General features: G+C 39.6%; 1 protein-coding gene across 1 annotated transcript in view; it reads left to right on the forward strand.

The window, feature by feature from the left end:
• The window catches only part of dok6 (docking protein 6), a 57,894-nt gene that overhangs the window by 16,034 nt on the left and 16,668 nt on the right, over nucleotides 1-25,192 (forward strand). Inside the window, exon 2 of the mRNA XM_054765835.1 lies at nucleotides 23,691-23,798. Within this exon, the coding sequence (XP_054621810.1) occupies nucleotides 23,691-23,798 (108 nt within the window). The remainder of the gene's footprint in view (nucleotides 1-23,690; nucleotides 23,799-25,192) is intronic.

The raw sequence follows: 25,192 nt of genomic DNA on the forward strand, positions 1-25,192 counted from the left end.
AAATGGCTCATGAGAGTCATAAACAATTGAAAGCAGAAGGTCATTGGTAAAAGTTTGTGGGCGAGGGAGAAAAGGTCATATTATGCTTATATTCACAAGTTGATAGTTTAGAATCATTTGAGCGCCTACTATGATAGTTCACTTAAAAAAAAGCCAACTGGACAATGATGTTACCATAAAATAGAACGAGATGTCATTGTAGTGTCGACTTCTAGCTTAGATTTAACCCGTTTGCTGAAATTGTGACATTTACTGTTGAATTACAGCCATCCATCCATCCATCTTGTTACGCTTATTTTTCAGGAGCAGCAGCCTAACAAGCAGGGAAGCCCAGACTTCCCAGCCTCTCCAACATGTCGTGACCTGAACACCTCCCCAGGGAGGTGTCCGGGAGGCATCCTGACCAGATGCCCGAGCCACCTCAACTGGCTCCTCTCAATGCAGAGGAGCAGCGGTTCTAGTCAAAGTTTCTCCCGGATGACCGTACTTCTCACCTATCTCGAAGGGAGATGTTATTTTCAGGGGTTTAGAAGTATTTGGCTCACAAGAGGTTAATTGTCCACACCAGGGTGTACTACATTACCTACTACTAGCCTAGAGTTGAAATGAGGTATTGAGTTGGCATTTGGCAACTGTTTGTTTTGCGCTGCCAGTGTGAAGTCCATCTCATTGAAAACGAAGGAAAGGATCAGCCCAAGATCCAAAGCACACAGCATCACGTGTCGATCATGGTAGAGGCCGTGCTATGGAATGGGGATGTGTATGCGCACTAACGTAAACCGACGTAAACAGTAGCATCCGACTGAAAAAAGAAGTGGCTAACAGTGCCTCATTTGGGTGCTAAATGAATGCAGACTCAGCCACCTGCAACAAGTTCTTGAAGTTGATGTTGTGCAAGTAATGTTGCATCCTGAGTCTCACACAAACTTTATTGCCAGCCTTAACACGCCAACAGCAGTGCTCAATTCCAGCAACGCACACACGCATTTCACCATCGCTGTCTTCCTCATTATCACTATTAACACTTCTCCATTATCCACCAATCACAGTGAGGTGCATACATGAGGAATGAGGAACATCATTTGAACACCAACAAGTCTGTTTTTTTTGCACATTCCCTGTGTTCTAGATTACTGCTGCTTTTACTGTGATAATTATGAGAATTTGTTGTGTATTTTATTTCATATTTAGTTATTACAGTAATTACAGTACATTGCAGTAATGCCTCTGCCTCCGAATTTTGCACCTTCATTCTGTCATGGTTTTTCAAAATTATATTAAAAAAAAAATCATGCTGTTTTGTGGTTGAATATGGCCTATTATTAGTAAAAAAAAAAAAAAAAGTCTATTTAAGCAAATGTAACTTTTTTTGCCTAAATTAAGCGTTAAAATGCATACATGCATGCTCATATATATATATATATATATATATATATATATATATATATATATATATATATATATATATATATATATATATATGTATATACAGTATATATATACTGTATATATATTGTATATGTATATATATATAAGAAATTCAGAAGACACATTCAAATATGTGATGATATGTAATATTCTACACTGGTCACCAGGTGTCAGTAATGTTACTATAATGTTGGGTGAGACACACAAGCACCAGACTTGATCACCGGAACAACAGGCTTTTATTGCAGGTTTGAATGATTGCACAACAGGCATAATAATCCCAAACATGGGCTACTGTTGTGGCCGTAACCCACTGCAAGCTAAAACTCAACTCTGAACCACTGACGTCACTACCTGTCTGGCCCCTACTCAGCGTCCCTCGCACCAGAACACATTTAAAGCAACATTTATGTCTTCATTTATGTTATTATGTCTACTATATTGGGTAATGCGAGTGCAAAGGTGGCTATAGTGGTGTTATTTCATGTTTAGAGGGCTTTAATGATGTTAAATACATATTTAGAAGGTCGTAAACAAGTTTTCTATGCTCCAAAAATACTCCATTTATAAATAAGGAATCCTACTTTGTAGTTGATATTTTAGGTTTCTGAGTGGATCAAATGTGCACGACAATGGGTAAATATGTTTTTATGTGGACAGACACTTGTGTGGATGGAGATTTTTTTTTAAACACCAGAGTGGGGTAAATAGTGTGTCTGTGTTCGTGTGGACATGGTCTTAGACTGCAAACTAGTTGAGAAATTGATTTTCTTTGACTAATAACCAGAAACAAATGAATACATGCAATGAATACATGCATCCAAAATCTATTACCCATTCATAATTACTGCAGCAAAGTGTGGCCTATTTAATATGGTGAACTTTTGATCCCTCGCAGATTGCAGTGGTTGCCTTGTCATCAGATTAGGACACGGCACATTCAACAAAGGGGTGTCCAAAGTTCATTGCCCACTCGTACACCTCTGCCTCCCCTCATCTTCCCTGTGGTTCCCTCTCATTTCAGAGAAGTATCTGTTGGCTGAAGTGATAATTGCATTCCTCAACGATTTCATGCTGGGACACACTAACGCAGCCCGCTTACAGCAAAGGAAGTCTTTTCGGAGGCGAAAACAATATGACAAACTCTATCGGACACCATTCTTTGACGCGGAAGCGCTCTGCCACAGTTTGTTCCTTCGCACGCGTGCGTGTTTACTCGCTGGCGTCATCTTTGATTTGCACACTGAGTCAAGTTAGTTCCAGCGAGCACAAATCTCCCTGGCTCGGGATCCAATGCACGCTGCTTTCCCCAGCTACGTGTATCAGGGCAGCAGCCCAAACATTAGCAAGCGAGTGCCTCTTTAGAATTAATCCTCGAGGAAGGAACGACTGCACCAGTGCATGAGGATTACTGCTTTTAAGGTCTCTGATTTAATTCAAATAACAAGCACACAAAGTGTCCTGAAAAACACTCCACATTTCACAATGTCCCGCTACATATTCAAATTTGGCTTCACAGACTTTATTTATATGATAATCAAGTGGTCATCGTATGGTAATTAGGCTTGTCAAATGGTGGCGTTGCATCATGGTTGCAGGAGAGGCTTCCTTTCATCCTCTTTTCGTATCCTCCCCAACAGAGGCTGCTTTGGGGGAAGAGAGCAGGGTTTCCGTGTCCAGTGGAGCCTTGAACCTTAAACAGTTTGCTGTTTAAACAACTAAAAATTCAACATAACCATTTCAGGCTCATATAATCCAGAATCCAAAAATAAAAACAAGTGAATTCTTTGTTGTTTTTTTTTTTTTAGCATTTACTTTGTTTTTTTTTTCCAAAGAATAAAAGAAACTTGCTAAAAGTGGCACTCAAATTTAAGGCTCGCCACATGTTTTCTTGTTTTTATGAAGTGGATTTAGGGGAATTAAGGGCATAAAATAACACTGGACCAAGAAGTGAAGCCTTAGGGACTCCATATGTGGGTGAGCTCTGATTTAATGGTATCAATATAAACGGAGAAAATGCTTCAAAGGCTTGACCATGAAGAGACTCCATGTAGTATGCGGATTTAATCATGTTAAGACCTGTCAGACCTGTTAAATTCATACACGGAACGCATTATGACCCTTGAATAACATTTTGGTGGTTTAGGTTTTGAGTTCAGTTGAGTTCACCTCCAAAAAATCCTCAAGTGTACTGTTGGCAAGCTCGGCTTGTACAGCATTCGGATCAACATTTGCAATAAAAATGACTTGAAAAATGACTGGAACTTGAGTTCCAGCTGAAATGACACTCCCCATTTCTCTTCAGTTGCCGTCGTTTGCTCGCGAAAAAGTAAGCTAACAAGCTAAACTGTCACAGAGTTGACACGTCACATGCTTGAAGAGCTATAAAAACAGTGATGTCCAAAGTGCGGCCCCGGCGATGTCCTGGGCCATTTGTGGCCCATGGCTGATTTGTTATTGGCCCGTGACACATTGTAGAAATAAATGTAAACCAAAAAAAACACCCAGCAAAAATGAGAAAATGAGAAAAGCAGAAATGTTGACATAGTCATGCCTTGCCACTTCATGCTTCCAACTTCACAGCTTCACTCTATAAAGAATGCAGCCTATTATTAGTCAAAAAGTATTCATAGTTAAGCTAATCTTATGGGTTTTTTTGTGGAAATTCAGCATTTGCAAGCATAAAAATGGCAAAATGAACTAAAATTCAAATATAAGGCATTCAGCCGCATTCAAAGACATGTTGTGATGATATGGAGTATTCAACACTGGTCACTAGGTGTCAGTAATGTTATTGTAATGTTGGGTGAGACACACAAGCACCAGACCGCTGGTGCTTGTGTGTCTCACCCAATTGTTCCAGCTGGTGATCGCTGGAACAACATGGTTTTATGGCGGGTTTGAATGATCTCACGACAGGCACAATAATCCCTAACACGGGATGTTGTTGCAGCCGTAACTTCCTGTCCTCCTCCCATTCAGCTCCCCTAGCACCGGAACACCTTTACAGCGACAGACATGAGCACAAGTCTTATTTTCTCTGATTATGTCAACTATATTGGGTAATAGGAGTGTAAAGGTAACAATAGGGGTGTTACTTCTTGTCTTAAGGGCTCTAATAATGTAAAAAAAACATATTTAGAAGGTCGTAAACAGGTTTTCTATGCTCTAACTATGAAAATATTCCATTTATAAATAAGTAATCCTACTTCATAGAAATTTACTTATCACGGTCGGGTCTGGAACGAGATAAAGTGAAGGCTGATTCTGATCTAAACGAGGGATTACAGTCCAGACCTTTTTTTTTGTTAGTGGTTCTAAAAGACTTTTACAGCAGAAACTCTATATATATGTGGCACGTGTAGTTTTTCTAACAAAGTACTGTATTATATATTTTATGGGTTTTATGCTAGGTTTGTCAGCTGATACTGATGTATGATGATAGGCAAAGCGGAAACAAAGCGTTAAGCCACAATCACCATCCCATGACTTACCTTCACTTCCCAGGTTATTACAACCTATTTAATTCATTATTGATTACAGGCCAGCGAGCATCCCTGTTTTTGCTTACACTACACTACAAGAGGCTGCAGTGTACTCGCATGCATGTATAAAACATTATTACGGAGGAGTAATTTCCCTTTAAGTCATCGCCATGACAACTGCCTGCTCTTTAGCCATTCCTCATCCAAACCACTTTATGTATTACCGCGTTACTACGCAGTCCTCTGCGTGCACAAAAACAACACACACACACACAGCAATTTCCACTTAATCCGCACACGAGGCCGACAATAAGATGCAGGCAAACAGGGATTTGACGTTGGCACGGAGAGAGAGAGAGAGCAATGATTTGGTCGAGTGTTTCTTTAAAGGACTGGGATGAGCTGTCCACCAATGTGAATCATTTAGCCAGGCTGAATGTTCAATTGAACTAAATCCATAAAAGATGAGAATACGCTCTGATCCTAAAAATCACTTTGATGCAATGTGGGCAGCTTATTTCTCAGGATGTTGGTGCTTGTAAGGCCCGAGGCTGCTCAAATTTGCATCTGGACCTGCAGGTGTGCCAATGAAGTGGAGCCTCGGAACTTACACGGAGTTGTTTGGATTTGAAATTAATTTTCCTCAAACAAATTATTGGAAATAAAATTAGTCATCAGAAAACTAGAAACCAAGAAAACTTGTAGCTAATTAATATAAAGCACAGGAAATAATGTAATAAAAAAAAATATACGATCCATCCATCCGCTTATCCTCACTAGGATCGTGGGGGTATGCTGGAGCCTATCTCAGCCAATCGCAGGGCAAATAAAAATACCGGTAGTCACTTTTTTACATCCTCATCAAATGTATGAAAAGTATAAAACAGTTCCTCTGATATTTTATTTTCCAGGAAAGGTTAGTCAACTAGTCAATCAATAGCAAGACCTGCTAACCTTGAAGACATTTTATGAAACACGATAAATATTTAATATCTTACTACAGTAATTCCCTCGTTTATCGCGTTTAATTGGTTCCAGACCCGAACACAATAAGTGAATTTCCTCCAAGTAGGATTCCTTCTTTAGAAATGGAATATTTTCATAGTTACAGCACAGAAAACGTGTTTCACAGCCTTCTAAAGATGTTTTTTAAACATTACTAGAGCCCTCTAGAGATGAAATAACATCCCTATAGTCACCTTTACACTCCTATCACCCAATATCACAGACATAATAAGAGAAAATAAGACATAAATAAGACTTGTGCTTGTGTGTGTTGCTGTAAAAGTATTCCAGTGCTAGAGAAACTGAGTGGGTAGCGGGCAACAAGTGACGTCGGGGGTTCTGAGTTGAGTTTTAGCTTGGCGTGGGGTTATGGCTGCAACAGTGTCCCGTGTTAGCGGTTTTTGTGCTTGTTGTGAGGTATATAAATGCGTCTTCTGAATGCCTTATATTTGTATTTTAGTTAATTTTGCACATTTTATGCTTCAAAATGCTTGATTTAGGCAAAAAATAGGTACAATTTGTTAGAATATGCATATTTATTGACTAATATTTGGGGACGTCCCGATACAACTTTTACCCTTTCCAATATGATTCTGATATTGAAGCCTTGAATACTGATATTGATCCGATGTCAGTGCGAATTATCCATACTTTAGTTTAGTAGCGTGGAATGCTCTAACACAGAATAATAGTCAACTACAGTAGGAATGAGAAAAACTGACCCAGTAGGCATAATATAGCAATACTCAATGTGCTCAATGAAGCGTTTAAACACGACATTATTCACCACCGACAGTGGCTGGCTCTTTTCTGTTGTAGCCAATACATTTTTGCACCTCCTGGGAGTTTCTCACACATTGCAAAAGTGTCAAACAGCGGTGGATGTTTCAGACAGCCATGGTGTTGCAAAAATCCTGCTTCAAATGCGTGACTAGGTTGATCGTTAGGGTTAAACTTCCCCTGCTTCTGTGCCACCACGGGAAACTTGTGCATGACAAGTTTTACACTCATCTGTCACGTCTTTTTCGACCTTTAACAAAAAATACCGCCACATGGCCGACATCATTCCCGCTCCCTGCTTGGTTGTGATCACGTGGGTTCTGCATGAGGACTAGAAGAGCTGGCACGGACTGGAGAATAGACTGCTTGTATTGGAGTGCCAATATCGGAGATTTTAGATGCAGGCTGATTTAATCAGATTTTTTTCCTACTCGGATCGGGACACCCCTGATAACAATCAGCCGTATTCAACCATGAATCAACAATTTATTAATATATATTTGAAAAAACGTGAAAGAATGAAGGTGCGAAATTGGAAGTGTAAGTGACGAGGGGTCAATGCACCACGATTACAGAATGTAGCACTAATATGGAACACAGTTTTAGTACTTCTAAGGTTGTATAATACATACTTTGACTTAAAAAAAAATCATAAGTCAATATTCCACTAAACAAGTTCAATTTGTTTGTCTTTTTGTCGTGTTTTTCCGCAACAAAATCCAATGAGTATTTGGATTGTCTGCATATCAACCTTTGAACCAACTTAGCTGCACATACAGTACAGTGTATCTATTCAAACATGACACCTGTACAGTATTTATGACAAATGAGCGCACTGAGTGGAGATGTGCTTTGTAAATAAAGTGCCATTTAAATGAGGCAGTGCTCTCAGCAACTTTGCCATTAAATTAAGAGTTTTGCAAAGTTCTTGGTTCATGTTTGGCTAGCTGTTGAAAAAAGTTAAATAAATAATAAATAAATACGTCATAAAAAAATTGCTATTTGTCATTTAAAAAAAAATTGCAGACGCAGCGGCGGCAGTCTGCCCTCCCATGCAGCCCACCACCACAGCTTAAAAAAACCCCCGCAGTGATTATGAAAATGAGTCAGGGGACGTGATTGGATTGTTGCATTTCAAATCACAGGTGGCAACAAACGTAAGGTTATTGAGGTTATTTGAGAACATTTTGTTTTTGACAAAATGCCGACTCTACTCATTGTCAGAAATGCTTGGGTTATTAGTTGTATTTGAAAGCATCATACATTATGAATTCAAATACGGAGACACAGCCAATTGGAATTTCCGACACTAAAAAGCTGCACTTTGCACTTCTGCACCGTTTGCCTTTTAATGAATAATTCTGGTTTATTTCAACCTGGCACATTTTCCAATAATGTGGCTCTATGGGTCACATTAAGTCGCGACAAGGATTTAGAGCTTCAAGAGCCGCAATTATCTTTTAAGCTATCTTTATTTCCTCTTGGTCCTCATATTTCTTTCATGCCCTCTTTTTTTAGTTGTCCTTTTTTGCAGATTTCCTCTGAATTGATGACCCTTTTATTTATTTATTTATTTATTTTTATTTAACCACATGCCCTTGCCGTCCTTGTCATACCGGAGCTTCATATTTCATGGCATCCTCCGTTCACCTTTGAATTGTGCTACACAGTCACACCAAGGCCTTAACAAATGAAATAAGGCTTTGGATGGGATATTTTGGCAGCGGTTTGGCTCATGCATGTTTGATGAGAATGCCTAATCATGCATAAAGACTCAAGAGAGAAATGGGCAAGATAGAAGGGCATGAGAAGAGGCACCAAGGAATCAAGCATGGGGAGAAAGTGAGGAGGGGGGAGTGTGTGTTCATGTGTGTCTTCAGGAAGGAGTAGGGGGCAGTGATTACTTGCTGCTTAGGTAGCACTGCATTACACATGAGGATTTGGAATGGCCCAGATAAACTAATCTATGATTAACTGGGGCACGGCTGACTGGCCATCCTGCCAACAGCTGTAGTCGGGGGCGAATTACAAAATTACGGGATGTCCAAACGTTTGACATGCAGAGGAAAATATATTTAGGTACACGGGGGTGCGAGGCCGGGTGGGTGGTTGTTGTTGGCGGGTTGAGTGTTGTGTGTGAACTCACAGGTGACAGCCGGCGCCTGGGGAAAGCATAATTAAGCTAAACATTTGTTAGGACTGCGTCACCACAAAAAGTAGGCAAGGGCGTTCATTTCTTTCATTGACCACAGGAAAAAGAACCTTGTTTGTTTTTTTTAATGACGTTTTAGAGGTTTTAGAGAATCACTTATCTTGTTTATATGGCGATATCTCACAATACAGTCGTCCCTCAGTATATCGCAGTTCAAATATCGCTTCCTCACTATTGTGGTGTTTCAAAAAAAATAATGAATAAATGTTGGCTGTTTCATGGTTGACTATGGCATATTATTAGTTTAAAAAGATTGAAAGACAAGTTCTATGTAGTATTCTGGTCACTAGGCATCAGTAATGAGACATGACATTAGATTACATTACCTTTCACACTGCACGGAGACTGGCTGCTGAGCCAGCTCAGCCGAGCAGACATGCCATGGCTGAGATCGAGTGAGGAAAAAAAGGTTGTCCTCTCATTCCGTGTGGAAGTGGTAAGTTTTTGGCTTGTTTGTCCTTCTTCCCCAAACCATTTGAAACACTTTACTTTCGAATAAGTAAATCGAAGAGGCTAACTAGTTAGCTCGTTAGCTTTCTATGCTAGCGGCGGCTATCTGATTTGCAGTGATCCTGTAGCCTGTGCAATGTGATGTAAATAAAGAATAATAGGGGTGTAAAAGTGACTATTGAGGTGTTATTTTATGTCTGCAGGGCTCAAATAATGTTAAAACCCATATTCAGAAAGTCATCAACCGGTTTTCTATGCTCTATTTACAAAAATGTTCAATCACTTATCACTGTCAGGTCTGGGACCAATTAATTATATTATTTGGCTTATGAATTTTAATATAACAATTTCGAAACTGTCTACAGGCTAGGCTCCTACTTTGGCTGCCACTACAATGTGGTAACATATTGCTTTATTTATGGTTTATGGACGAGTGGATTTTAGACTTTTTAAGACTCAGTCATTCTCAAATTTGTGAGACACGGCAAGGTTGCCGTCATCAACATGCATTGTTGCGATGGAAAATCTCTATCGCAGGTCCAAATTATGTAGTTTCTATTACATATTGTTTGCTTTACACAAGTCTAGGGTGGGTGGAACTCAATTTCCAAACGCCAACATCATGATGACTTCTTTCGACAGCAAACTCGTTGAGCCTGAATCAACAGTATCTATCCTAGTTGCAGCCAGGTTGTGCACTTTGCCACAATTGCCTCAATTTGCCAATTAATAAAAAAAAAATCTATTAGCTCAGTGCAATTTCAGTCTAATTGCTTCTCATAGAAGGACTTCTTGACACACGCACACCCACTCATAGCATAGCACAACCAGAGTTGTGCAACAGTTAAATATGACTGGTGGAAAAATACTGGAGGAGGCACACACACAAGATAAGCATTGTCCTCACTCACACAAGTTTAACTCTCACTTCTACACAAACTTGACTTTCACTTTCTCGAGGGGCACGGCAACCGCTCTAGGCTCTGTGTCGATGTAGAGTCCAGCCCTGTAACTGAATATATTGCTCTTATACAATACAATACAATTCAAATACAATTTGAAAACTTTTTAAAGCGTATGATCAGTGACTACGTCTTCGACAGCAACGCAGTCCAAAGGACCAGGAAGAAAGTTGAAAGAGAAGCAATAAGTTTTGACAAGACCCATCCACAATAGAATCTCAGTAAGAGTTGATGTGTCCGAGCCCACTGGTATTTTCAAATGTGTACAGTTTGTAATGGTTTTGTCAAGACACAAGCTGCAGTTTTCATATCTTTAATGGCTGAAGTATATATAGAATACACAAAGAAATTCCATGTTTTTCAGTGTATTTTATCTGCCTATATGCCGATGAGCCAGTTGCCATCAGTTAAGAGTTATCCAGTGCCTTGATTGAAGTGCTTTTGTGCAAAGTTTTGTCAGTAAGTGTAGCAGCAATCATCTTTAAATCCTACTCGGCAGGGCACATGAATCACAAGAAGGTTACGAACCCATCCCACATTTGTCAGATTTTCCTTGAAACACCCAAAGAGGAGTAGGCGCATTTGTGCCTCCTCCAAGGTAATGTGATTGCGCTTCAATATTCACTCAGATGCTGGAGGATCGTCCAATTGACTGCTATTTTTATTCTCCTGTGTGATTAGTCATTCACTTGAAGAGGGCTGTCATTGGAAATCATTCTCATCTCTTTAGACAGCTCCTCAGTCTGTCCAAATGATGAGTGATTTGTCTGTTTGGGATGAATACGGCCCGTAATTTATCTAGAGGGGAGACAGTTTCTCAATAATTGCACAAGTTTTGATAATGGTCTGTGAAGCGAAGGAGACTTGTGTTTTTGAGGCCGCTTAAGATGACTAAAGCTTCTAAATGAAACCAACCACGCCCTCTTCCATATGGTCGATGCTGATAGTACAACCTACTGTATAGGAGGACTAATTGAGTTTTGATTTATTGGCGCTATTTGTTTGAAATGCAAAAAAAAAAAAAAAAAATCAGTTCTTTCAGAGTAACACAAGCTTGGCTTTGTCTTCCTCGCCAATGAGGTTATGTTAATGGAACAGGAAAAGACAATCTTACAGTTCATTTTAGTTCAAATTACTGGGTAATCTGGAGTGCAGTGCTGGACTGCAATCAGCAGAGGTACTGTTGATTTAGGCTCGACAATAAAGCTGTTAATTGATCATTAAGGTTCCCCATTGTATATCAAGGGTATTTAAAGAAATGCCAGTCCCCAGCAATCACTCTTCTTTCTTCCCCCAGTTTAAAGACTTCATTGACTCATAAGCCCAAGATTGAGAGTCTGTCCAAACTGAATCCTTGTTTTACTCAGTAGAAACTATGCAGTAATCATCACCAAATTGTAATCTAACACAGTATTTTAAGAAATATTATGTTACCGAAACAAGACATTCTCTCTCTGTACAAGACTGTAGATCAGGAGTGGGTAGCTACAGTCTGTGGGCCCGAGATCGGCTCGCCGGACATTAATAAATGACACATCAAAATGATACCCATATCTTCTCACTGCAAAGCATGCTAGGTCATTATGCGAATCGAAGGGATGATCCAGGCCAGATCCAGGAAGTCTTTGATAGAAGCAGAGTGGGTGGGGATCTGCGCATTAAGCAGGCAGTGCTAGCGTACAGTATGTGACGCAGAGGGACATAGAAGCATTCTATGAGTAAGTTCTGCAGAAAAGAAAGACATTTTATTGGACATTTGGGTGTTTTTTTTCATAGTCACATTTTTGCTGTGGTTCTGCAAAACTTTCAATGTTTGGTTTGGTTTGGTTTGGTTTAGTTTATTTGAACATGAAGGTTACAATGGAATACATCTCGTGAATCATTTTTTGACAGTTCCACATGTCCAAAAGGAGTAGGAAGAAGCAAAGCTTATTTAATCCTACCCCCCATCCATTCTACATCTAGTACAGTACATGTAGTTCACTTCCTGGATTCCATGTCATGTTTTCAGTGATAGTCAGGATAACACATAATAGATAACGGTGAGATAACCGTCCCCCCAAAAAAAGAGAGAACATTCATAATAATGATAATATGATGACAATACTAAATAAATAAATAAATAAATAAGAACAAAGCTTTTTTTTTTTTTTTTTTTTTTTTTAAACACAACAAAGAAAATTATAAAAAAAATAAAAATAAATAAATAAATAGAAATAAATAAATAACAAATAAAATTTAATTAAATAAATAAAAAATAAAATAAAATAAAATAAAATAGAAAATAAAAAATAAATAAATAAAATAAAATAACAAACCTGACAGAACAATCAGGACTCTTCTGCCTTGTATTTGGCAAACATCAACTGCTTGTATTGTTTTTTGAATTTGCTCATCTCTGTACATTGTTTGAGTTCTTTACTCAATCCGTTCCATAATTTAATTCCACACACGGAAATGCTATGGGTTTTCAGCGTTGTTCTCGCATATAAATGTTTTAGGTTTAATTTTCCTCTAAGATCATATTTCTCCTCTCTGATTGAGAAATACTTGATTAGATTTTTGGGTAACGAGTTATTATTAACTTTATACATTATTCTAGCGGTTTGAAAGTGTACTAAATCTGCGAATTTTAATATCTGTGATTTTAAAAATAAAGGGTTTGTATGTTCTCTATACTTGGCATTATGAATTATCCTCACAGATCTTTTTTGCAGTACAGTGAGTGAGTGAAGATTACTTTTGTAGTTATTTCCCCATATCTCCACACAATACGTTAGATATGGAAATACTAAGGAACAGTACAGAGTGTGGAGTGATTTTTGATCAAGAAGATATTTTGCTTTATTCAATATAGAGATATTTCTCGCCACCTTTTGCTGTATATATTTAATATGAGATTTCCAACTCATTTTTTCATCTATTATAACCCCAAGGAATTTATATTCTTCCACTTTTTCAATATCCGTTCCATTAATTTGTATTTGGTCGTACGCTATGTTTAGCGTTCATAGTTCATATTGTATATCCCACATCCTTTATTTATGTAAATCCTGGGTGTTTTATTCAGAACATAACTGTTTTTTGAAGTGTTCTGTCATTATATAGTCATTATACATAATGTACTGTACATGGACATAGTCCAGCCCTCCGGCCAGTTCTTTTAAACCAATGGAGCCCACGAAGGAAAAAAGTTTGCAGACCCCTGCTTTAAATAAAGCCAAAGTTTCTGGTTTAATTTAGTGTATAATTTAGTTTGAAACTAAGATGAAATTCATTCTGAAGCTATTGAAGGTACGTGTATTTCCAGCCACACTCAGGTGATTTTTTTCCTGGCAGGCCCACTTTGTTCGTCCTGGTTTTCATGAACTCGTCCTACTTTGCCAAATGCCTCCTGAAGTGTTTTCTTGCCTCAGACAGACCTCCCCTAGAAGTGAAAAGATTGTCCTTGAAATGTTCTTTGCAGCTGGCTACTTTCACTGATGCCCATTTTACACGCTGGCATGCTCTGAGTGCTGATGTTGTGTGAGCTGTTGTTTTTTTAACAGTGAAAAAGCCTTTACAGTTGTAACTCAGTTTTGAAAAATGACTCCTCATTCACAGTGCAAAGTTTTCATTGAAAAAAAAAATCCTTTACAATTTTAACATTAGGTTAAATATTCAAAAGATACTTAGTTGTACTCAGCTGACTTTCTCAATCTGTCGTAACCCATTTGTTTAAACAAAACTTCAATGACCTTAATACATGACAGAACAATAGCAAGTTTGTAGAAGTATAGTTTTGATTATTCTTATTTTACTATTATAGTCAAACCTCAATTTTTAAACGCCACAGTTTTTGTATGATAAGAATATTACCTTTCTGCAGAGCTCACTTGTAGAACACTTGCTTCTGTGTCCCTCTCCGTCACATACGCTGGGGGTGCCTGCTGAATGCGTACACTGTCTCGGTTTTCATACAATATTGCGCATAACAAACTAATCCATTTGTCCTGTACTGGCTGTTTCAGCGGAATCACCTCTTTGTATTTGCCAACAAGAGCCTAAAAATAAAGGTGGAAATTACGCTAAATGTTCATTTATCTATTTCATTTGTCATTTATAATGATTTAGCATTGCTTTCTGCTTGTAAAATAATTATTCCCTATAAAATGAATTTTTTGTGAATATTTTTGGGTGTCTGGAATTATTTCCTATGCTTTTGTACATTATGGTTTTCGTCGGAATTAATGAGGAAAACCGAGGTACCAATTTATTTAATTGATTGCCCTGAAACCAGTTCATGATATTCCTATCTCCTAAGCAAATCAATGCAAGAAAATATGAAATGACTTTGTTACCATCTACAGTTTTAAAAAAAAAACAATCAGTTTTAAGTCTGGGTTCTTATGTATGGATTATATACACACACATACACCAAGGAAACTCATTAAACTCAAGTGTAGAAAAAAAAACATTTGGTTAATAAATCATTCTAAGATTGTGTTAATTAAGTGTTAAATTTTAATGACCCAATTTGTATTCCACTGTTGTGTGGGTACATCCCATCGCTCAGAATGTAAATCTGCTCATTATTTTTGATCGTTTTGACCTGCTGATTATGACCCCCTGATTTTTGCTGTTGACTGAAATAAGCATCAGATCTATTGGACCGCATTGCTAAAGTAGCCTGCCAGGGACTGCATTTCACCAGTATTTCTGTGAGAATTTTAAGGACACGGCTCCCACCCATTAATCAGATTTTGGGACTGGGACCTACGAATAAGATGAAAAGGAAAAGTAAAGTTCATGTTTATTTGGTAAGTGTGCAACTGCCAATGCCACACATCTTTTATCTCATCTCAAAATAAGCACGGAATGGACTTAGTGGAACTCTGATTGCTCAGAGTGGAATTCATTCAGATTTGTTTGGTGTCCTGGATAAACAAACTGGACTCCAGGTTAGTTTTGCCATGAAATTGGACGCCTTGTGTTGGCCTGATAATGAGGGCAAGTAAAACAAAACAAAGTTTCAAACAGTCAGTGGAGATTGCAAATGAAAAACTCAGAAGACTAAAATGAGACTTGCAACATGACAGCATGACATCTAGCAAGAAGGAACAGGCAAGGACTGACCAGAAATTCATGCTGACTTGAACAAGAGACAGCTGGGGGAGACATAAGGGAATGGTAAGAACTGCTTTGCCCATACAGAAGGGTATGGCACAAACCACCAGGTGAAACTAGAGATAATGATCATGAGGCACAAGAAAAACGTCAACCCATACACAAGCTACACTAGATTTTTCATCTGGGAAAAAAAATGTCCAAAAGTCCAAAATAGAAAGATTCTGGACAGTGCATACATCTTTAGATGCTTGTACCATTCCACTAACAACTTGATACCTTGATACATGTCTTGGTACAGTGGACCCTTGGTTTTTGTCAATCTGTTCCATGAGGTCAGACAAAAACCAAAACATACGTGAACAGAAGCAATTTTTTCCATAGGAAAGTTATGAGCACAGGTGTGACCACCTGCAAGGTATCTCCACCCGTGCCATTACGCCGACTGCAGGGTCAACAGCCAGGAGCCACCCTTCACAGATGTTTCTCTCCTTTAATCCAAGGACATCTCTAGGTTGTATAGAAGCCGGTACTAGGACCCTTCCCTAACCCAAGTCTTATCATTTTGTTGAAGCCATCGTCAAAAGCTGCATTGCTCTGCCTCATCTGCTAGGTCTTCTGGACCTTTGTCAGTTGGGGGCTTCAAATGCCCAGAGTTTTCAGGAACCGTTGGGTGGAGGTTCCAGTGGACTTCCACTGGGCAGATGTAAGATCTCCAACCGGATTGTGTGCACGCATCTTAGAGCTCTGCATATTTCTCCCCTTTCTTCCCTCGCTTCTCTCTGCTGGCTCTCAACAAAGGCGGTCGCATCTTTCCCCTCTCCTCTCTGTTATCTCCCTTGTCTTCCCTGCTTTGTCTTGTTTTAGTCCTGTCTCATATTTTTAAGAGCCTCGCTCTGCATTTCTCTCTAAATCTAAATCATGGAATTGGTCAACTGGTCTCTCCACGCAATTGACTATCTTTTTGACGAGAACCTCGGGTTCCGGGGAACCTGTTTGCCCTGGCGGAACGGTCACCACCGGGTACATGATGGACAGTTGGAGGAAGTGGAAGGTCACGTGCCTGCCGATTCTCCTTTCTGTGGAGGACATCAAAGATGTCTACCTATTGGGAACCACGATAACAGGTCTGGTGCTGTTCGGATTATGCACTGCCCTGGTGTAACCCAGAATTCGTAAGACGCAAGCAGCAGTTCATCGTGCCCCAACAGCCGCCCATCATGATTGATATGGTGGGTAAAGCCATTAGCACTCAGGCTGTGACTGTGAATCACAACAAGGAAAACATCTTAGAGAAGCTTTCGACTTTGCAAAGGCAGATGGATTGATTGAGAGACCAGAATGGACAAATAGAGTAGCCAGGTCTATTGGAATGCGGCTAGTCGCACTAACCCAAACAATCTACTTAATCTGCATTTCGGCCTCCCCCCTCGGCCTATCCAAGGGCGCGGCTCGACAACAATTTCCCCAGAAAGATTGCTGCAGCGGGACGTTCTGTCTTCTGACCCGTCTTCTTCACGAACACCTGTTGTTTGTTGTCTCTGTCACGGGCTCATTCACGGACGTCTCCATGGCAACTGCTGTGTTATCGCAATGACACCCTGCGAACCAAGGCTCCAACATCGGGCACCTGTCGGGGGAACTACTTCGGGCCTACACACTCATGCATCTAAGGACATTCACATGCGTATTCGCACACACACCCCTTCCCTCATCTAATGCCTTCGCCACCGTTGCCAAAACGAGGACCACAGCTCGCACTGGTAATGGCTGCATTAGCTGTGGCTGGCTGCTGGCCGTGCTGGTATCACCTCCACTCCCCTTTGCCCTCTCCCCTGGTGCAAGTCTTGTGTTCATTGTGTAAAAGTGTGCTTATCTGTGCCTATATACGTATGCTGAGGTTTTTTGACAGTCCCACACTGTACTTCTCATAGGAGCTTAGTTTGGAATTTTTCCCCCCCGTCTCCTCCTGTTGTTCCCTTTCCTCTCCCTCCTCCATTGCCCAGTCATCCTGTCCTCTCTACCCCCTGTCTTATTGTATAGTACGTTGTATATCTATGGACGGATGATTGCACGATTCCGCTTGTACATCTGTATAAGTGGCAAGTAAAGGCTGATTCTGATTCCTCTCGAAGGCAGCCTCCATCCCCTCTTCCCATGGGACTTTCAGTTCAGCCATGATCACAGACTTTGTAGCAGTGGACCAGAGCACGATGTCTGGTCGGAGAAAAGTTGTTGTAATCTCGGGGGGAAACTTCAGCTGCAGATTTAGGTCGACTCTCAGGGCCCTTTAACCTCCAGCGGACAGCAAAGACCTCTCCTTTAATGAGCTGCGTAGGGCAGCCATTTCCTTTTCATTTCCTATTTTTTCTATAGGAAATAATGTAAAACCAATTCCAGACACCTGGAAATATGAACTTTTATTGAAGACTCTTGTTGGTGAACATGGCGGACAGTGTTTCACTCTAATCCGTTAAAAAATTACATTGAAGGAGTGGATGGTTTGAGCTTTATACATGTTCACTTCAACTGGGAACTTCAGCGGAAGGTCCAATCATCAGTACACACACTGGCCTGGCTTACTTTCTGTTATGTGTCTCCCTTAAACCCTTCCCCCTGCAACCTGTGTTAACTAGGAGCCTTTACATGACAGTCCCATTGTAATGCATGCTACCTTCTTACTAGTAATCGTGTTTCCCACATTTTTTATGAAAGTTTTGACACTTATTATTATTATGGAGCCAGAACACTCAAAAATACTCATCAACGCGCCTCATCAACGCAGGGTGCAGAATGACTATTAGGAGGAAGAAAGGCGACAGAAACAGACTTGTTCGTCATTGTGTGTGTGTTCTATCATCAAATAAATCACACACACACATAATTAAGATGATTAAAGGATTTCCTGGCTGGAAAATATCTATAGTGTCCCAACTCTAAAAGAACAACTATCCATTATTCACAGAAACTGCATCACCAATGTGTGGATGTTTTGTTTGGGCACTGTTTGGCCGTACGATGATCGAGACAGTGATTGAAAACCAAGACCATAATTTTCGTCGAAAACTGAATCCTACGAAAACCAATCTGTATGAAAACTGACAAATATGGTTGTGCTCCAAATGCTTTGGAAGACATGCTAGCATACATGTAATAGAGATATTGTCAAAGTTTTAAAATCATTAGACAAATGGTCAATGATTTATAGGAGATTGGCTGCTAAATCCCGCCCTGGTACATGCACCATGCACAACATTTGATTGATCGTGGTCATGTTTTTCCACCAGTCTTGCTCAGATGTGACAGACATGTGCTTGTCTGTCCTCTAAATGTGCACACCAAATTTTTTAGTGATTCGTCTAAACACCCGAAAGTTACAGTGGAAGTTTTGTAGAGGTGTGTGAGAAAGTCAATCAGGCTTCTAAGGTTTTTAACAGCCCCACCATGTGTGAAAAATAACAGCACAGTCAACACAGTAAGAGTGTATGTTCTGCCGAATTTTTACCCTTTTGTGCGCAGCGATTCAGGAGTACAAGAGTTAGCGTTCACAAATAAAGGCATACTGTCATATGTAAAAATGAACACATGTGATAGTTTCTTCATAGTAGTAGAACTTTGTAGACATTTGGAGATGTTTTTTGTCAACGCTGAGTCGTGAGTCATGCCTTCTTTGGCTGATTGACCGCATGGTTACGCAAGAGGGGTGGAGGTAGGGCAGCAGAGCACAGCTCAAATTATAGACCGGGCACATTTTATTTTGAGCATCGCTGTACTCTTTATCATTACTTTGTTTTTACTATTTGTGCGAGTGTGTGTGCTCTGGAGCTGGAGAGTTGGCTTTCAGCGCCAAGCCATGCCCTCCACAATGTACTGGCCTTAAATGAGTCACATCAAACCGGCAGAGCCTCATTTATGTCTCTGTAATTACAATCAGTGTAAGAGTGTCTGAATAAGACCTACAAGCAGCCTGAGAATAGGCCTGCCTTGACAAAGCAGTGACAACTGTCGAACAGGCAAAATTAAACCCTCTCCATTCATACCCCCTAGTTCCTATTATGCGCAAGCTATCTTATTGAGCTTCCTTTTGTGCCGGTATAATTACTTAATCTCAGCACTCCTAGGGTGAATTACTTTGTGCGGCATGCAGGGCTCCTCTGACTGGAGCTCCCACGAGGCGGCAATGGAGGATTGCATTTACTGCTTAAAAGTCACAGATGTGTTATTGTTCATTGTCAGAATGGATCTTCTCGGGTTCCGGTAGAAGCTGCGCTACTTTGTTTTTGTGCGAGTTCAGTTGGAATGAAGACTTTAAAGCTCTTTTGTCTCCTTGCGTTTTTAAAGCATTTTATCGACAAAATGTACACAGTGCATTAGACTGGTTGTTGTGTGTGTGTGTGTTGTTTTCTATTGATAATGGGCCTGGGCTTAACTAGAATGGAGGCCCATCAAGGCGGACCGATAACGACCCAGGGATCCACTCCAGTCAATTACCACTGAAGTGCCAAGTTCAACTTAGCAGGCCTTTTATGAAGTACTGCAGAAGTTGGGGTATTCGTATGATGATTTTTTTGGGGAATGAGCTATGCACCAATTTCCCACACATGACACATCTCAAGTGAGGGACAGGAAATGTACAATTTGGGTTGCAATAATCGGTTAGGCCCCAGATGGATCAAATCAATTCAGTATGAACCAAACACAGTTAGTGGTTTGGTCTGCAACATATCAGAAAAGACCACCTCCTTGTCATCCTTACAACGTCCAGGTAGACGTTACAATACAGGCTTTATTAAGAGGGTACGATAACTATCAGATTGATAATTACCAGGCTGATATCAGGGAATTATGACGTCATACCGATAACATTAAAAATAGCTCAGATAACCGATCATTTAAAAAAAAAAAATCCAATTAGGTGAGATTACCCATACTGTGTGGGTGAGAAAATCAAGTGCTCCTTTTTTCTCCTGCCTGTGATGTTAACGGCCTGTCGTAACTTCCCCTGAGCTCACTTGTAAACAAATATTCCCTTTAAGAGGAAGGACATTGTACCAAATGCTCCACAATGAGAGGGAAAAAACCATCGAGCAGACAAACAACCTTATCAGCCACCTGAAACGCCAACACTACGGCGTTTGAAAGGTGCAAAAGAAAATTTGGTCAAGCTTTGCCCGTGACGTCTGTGGCCAGAGACCTCCGTGGCATCACACCGGCTGCTCGGAGCGTGTGCCCGAATACAGTGCACCTTTTATTTTTATTTATAATCGTTAAACACAAAATATAAGCAGTTTTATGTTTTGCATTTTGTTCCTTCACTGAACTGAAAATGAAACGAATCGTGACTTTAAAACCGAGGTGCGTGCCAAACCGTTCCACTGCTATGCAGCAGAGTAAACAAATTAATTGAGCGTCCATTGTTCCCCAACACAACCGCAAGACCCGAGGCAATCATACATCTAACAGAGTGATAGCAGCTGTCTCCACCAGGAAATAGAAGGATCGTGTTCTTAGACATAGAAAACTACAATCTATTTGCCATCGCTCTCTCTATCTATCTTTCTATCTATTTCTGTCTGTATTTGCTTTTTGCACAACGACCACAAGGAAAGCGGTTAGTATTATTATTTGTACAATTCTGTCTCTTCACTGGATGGGCCTTTGATTCAATCCGCTATGCGGAAAATAAAAATTCACAATTGATTAGTTGTTTTTTATAAATAGCAGCCAACTAGTGCACTCCATTTTGCCTCAACAGCATCAAGATGTGATTAAACTGCAATCCATTCGTCATAATTGAGTTTTTCCTCCCAACGCAATGTTGGACCGTAGTGAGATCAATATCTATGTATCTACTACTACAGATAGGCATAATAATCAATAACTTTACGACTGAACTACATAAGAGGGTGTTTTTTCATTGCATTTGAGTGCCAACCATCCAAAAATTCTGATTTCCACAAACTTTTTGTAAGGTTGCAACAATGAATCGATGATTAATCGATCATACAATTAACTGACAACTATTTTGATATTCGATTAATGTTTTTTTGATTTAAGAATTTAAACATCCTCTGATTTCATCCTCTTGAATGTGAATATTTTTGAACTGCCTTGGTCATCCATGAAAGAAGATCTGTTATCTTTGTGTTTTAGGCAAAACAAGATCTTCACACACATCAGCTTTGAGTTTGGAAAACAGTGATGCACATTTTTGCCTCTTTTCTGGTATGTTGCGGACCAAACCACTAACTGGTTGTGTTTGGTTCATATTGATCTAGTCCGTCTAGGGCCTAACCGATTACTTGGTTCATCGAAACATCAAGCTCCAGATTAATCAACTAAGAAAATAATCATTAATTGCAGCCCGTGTCGGAGAGTTTGGCAGGAAAGAACTAAATTAATCTTCATGTGAATATTTTTGGTTTTGTTTTGATCAATTGGGTGTCTTTTGACATGCTCTCAGTGAATAATGCATGGATATTCTTAATTAACCATCGGCAAGACGTGTGTATCTACGAAGCTGTTGATTTGGTGTAACACGTCAGTCAAGAAAATTGCAGCCAATAAATTAACTACTATAAACATATTAGGTGTTGTCGGTATATTGCGTTATTGCATTTATCTTTTATACAACTTTGTGAATGATGAGGATTGTGTGTTTGCTTTGTAGCTTGTGTTTTGCTGTACATTTGACCTTGAAGCCAAATAAACCCTGCACTCAGAATTTGTGTCATCTTGAGCAGGTGGATGAGACAGACTGATCCAGTGATCAATACGATGTACAGTAATCGGCAGGCAGGCTCAGGGTGACAGTGTGTGTGTGCAAAATGCTGTTTAAATGCCTGCTTGATGTAGTAGAGCATATCTTACGTCTATATTTCAGAAATGTCTTGTTTTTAATATTCATCAATTATCGATGAGGCCCTAATATGGGAGTTAAATTAATAAACGAATCATTATTTTTTAATAATATTTTCCTGCCACCAAAATATATTTGCAAATAAAACATAAATAACTCTCCCGGCCATTCAAATTTTATATGACCTTCATGGATGTATGAAATTCAAAAATATTCTGTCACTCATTTTCAAGGGAAGACATGAATGTAAGTAACTGGTCAGAAACTAACACCACTGTATAAACTGCATTATGTTATTTATTTTCATTTAATTACCGTATTTCCTGGACTGTAAGTCACGCCGGAGCATAAGTCACACCGGTCAAATGCGAATAACATAAAATTCACAAGAGAACAAGACAAAGCCTGTGGGAGTGGGCAATGTTTACACCAACAAGGAGACACACTAAGGCTGCAGAATCTGAAATAACTAAATTTTCAGCTGAAAAGTCAGAATGTTCTTGCACAAGACACCTGGTGGCATCCTGGTTCGCAGAAACAACATAAAACAACATACAACATAAAACAACCATATTTTACCACCAAAACTTGATTTTTGTATTCGCAAATTAATTAAAATACAATGTGTGTATTTAGTTAGCCAGTGGCTGACTCAGCAGCTACAATCTCCAAGCTAGACATAATTAGTGTCTTAATTAAACAACACTGCCCTCTAAAATACCACATTTCTCAATCCACAGTATACAATAATTACAGTTGCACATTACTTACAGACACATAACCTCCAAGGCAGAAGTGTATTAGAAAGGATTCCGTCACAAAAAAGCGTCCGGTATGCTCTGTGTCGTTCAGTTTGTGTGCCAAAATGAGTCACAAGCTCAACTGAATGAATTACTGTGGTCGCTAGGTGTCGCCAAAGAACAACGACTAACCCACTTTAACTTAAAGGCAGCGCATGTTTAATATATAAAATGATATATAAGTCACATCTGACTGTAAGTCGCAGGACAAGCCAAACTATGAAAAATGAGAATATGGTCGCTGTTCCACTTAAGAGAATTTGCTGAAGTATATTTTTGTTGTTTAAAAAAAGTGTATTGAAAACTAAACAAATGGAAATGTATGACTCTAGATAGACAGTTAAAACTAAGTATTACATGCACAGCACCCATAATCCACCTGACTTCCAAGGGTTTATTGGACTGAATTATACCGCTTGTGGTTAACGACTCTTCCCCTGTGCACAGACGAGAGCTTTGCACAAAATTTGCTCCCAATCCAATATTTCTCCAAGTGACAACCCGTGAACTAACCTACAGTCTCCATACGCTTTGGATACAAACGATTTACACCGTCCGGACTTTTATTTCAGGTAGTTAACTGGAAACCTTCTCTGTTGGCAGATCTTCCGAAGATGTTGGCTGGTGTTCAAGAAGGCGTCCAGTAAAGGACCGCGACGCTTGGAGAAGTATCCTGATGAGAAAGCTGCCTACTTCAGGAGCTTTCACAAGGTAATCTCACAAAATCATTTTTATCTCTTATCTCCCGAGGATACTTGATGGCACTCGTGTACAAGCAGTGCTTTGCTAGCACACACTTTATACGTCCTATAAAAAAATTGTGTATCTTTCTTTGATTTTTATAAAGACATTTTTGTCGCTGATTGAATGGCATTCAAAGTCAACAGTTGAGCTTACATTATTGGAACCTGAAGCCAGAATTTTCAGACTTCAGTGGAGCAGCAGCAGCTTGACAAAAATTAAGAAAAAAAGCCGATTTGAGTTATGCTCAAGGCACAGTGACTTGATATCTGGTTCCTACCCAGGACGATGGAAAATGAAACCGCTCTAGGGTAGTTAGTCGACTCAGTCCACGTAATTAACCATGAAAATGAGTCACAGCAATTTTTTTTTGTCGTTTTACTGTTGACCATCCAATCAAATCTGTCCGTTGGAAGCATGAGTGGGAAATACCGAAGAAACAAGAGAGAAACGAGTGATAGCTACGGAAAGAAAGGACAGCAAGACATGTGAAAGTTGTTGTAAGCTGTGTCTACGTGTGCGTTCAAAAAAGTTTCTTTATTAGCAACAACTCTGCCCTTGGGGCTCACTTCCTGCGTCCGGTCAGGCTCAGCCTTAACACGGTTATGCCACAGACGTCACGGGCAAAGCTTGACCAAATTTTCTGTATCTGGAAACACAGTAATCCCTCACCACTTTGCGCTTCAAATCATTGCTGTTTCCGGCTGAACATGACCTATTATTATTATTATATTTTTTTTGCTAAATTAAGCATTTTCAAACACAAAAATGGCAAAATGAGCTAAAATATGAATTTAAGGCATTCAGAAGACATGTTAAAGGACGTTGTGATATGTATGTGTATACATATGTATATATATGTATATGTATATACATATGTACTCGACGCTGGTCGCCGCAGGAAGTACCGTCCACAACAGGGATTTCAAAGAACAACAAGGAATGCTAACATGTGAGTCGATATTAAGTCTTATTTTCTCTTATGATGTGTACTATATTGGCTAATAGGAATGTAAAGGTGACAATAGGGGTGTTATTTCAATGTTTAAAAGTGTATTACGAAGGTCCTAAACAGGTTTTCTATGCTCTAACTACGAAACTATCCCATATAAAAACAAGGAATCCTGCTTCGTGGAAATTCACTTATCATGGTCAGGTGTGGAGCTGATTAAGTGGCATAAACAAGGGATTACTGTATTTGGATTTCAGTTGAATACCACTGATTTAGGTAGTAGGCCAGTCCAGACTCTGACTAATGTAGAAATAGAGATGCTTATGTTTATATTGTAATGTGCTTCTAAAGCAAGCAGGCTAAGTTATTCATATTATTGACATTTGTTGTGGTGCAGGTGACATTTTATGTT

This window comes from Dunckerocampus dactyliophorus, chromosome 21 (genome assembly GCF_027744805.1).
Source record: "Dunckerocampus dactyliophorus isolate RoL2022-P2 chromosome 21, RoL_Ddac_1.1, whole genome shotgun sequence".
NCBI lineage: Eukaryota > Metazoa > Chordata > Actinopteri > Syngnathiformes > Syngnathidae > Dunckerocampus > Dunckerocampus dactyliophorus.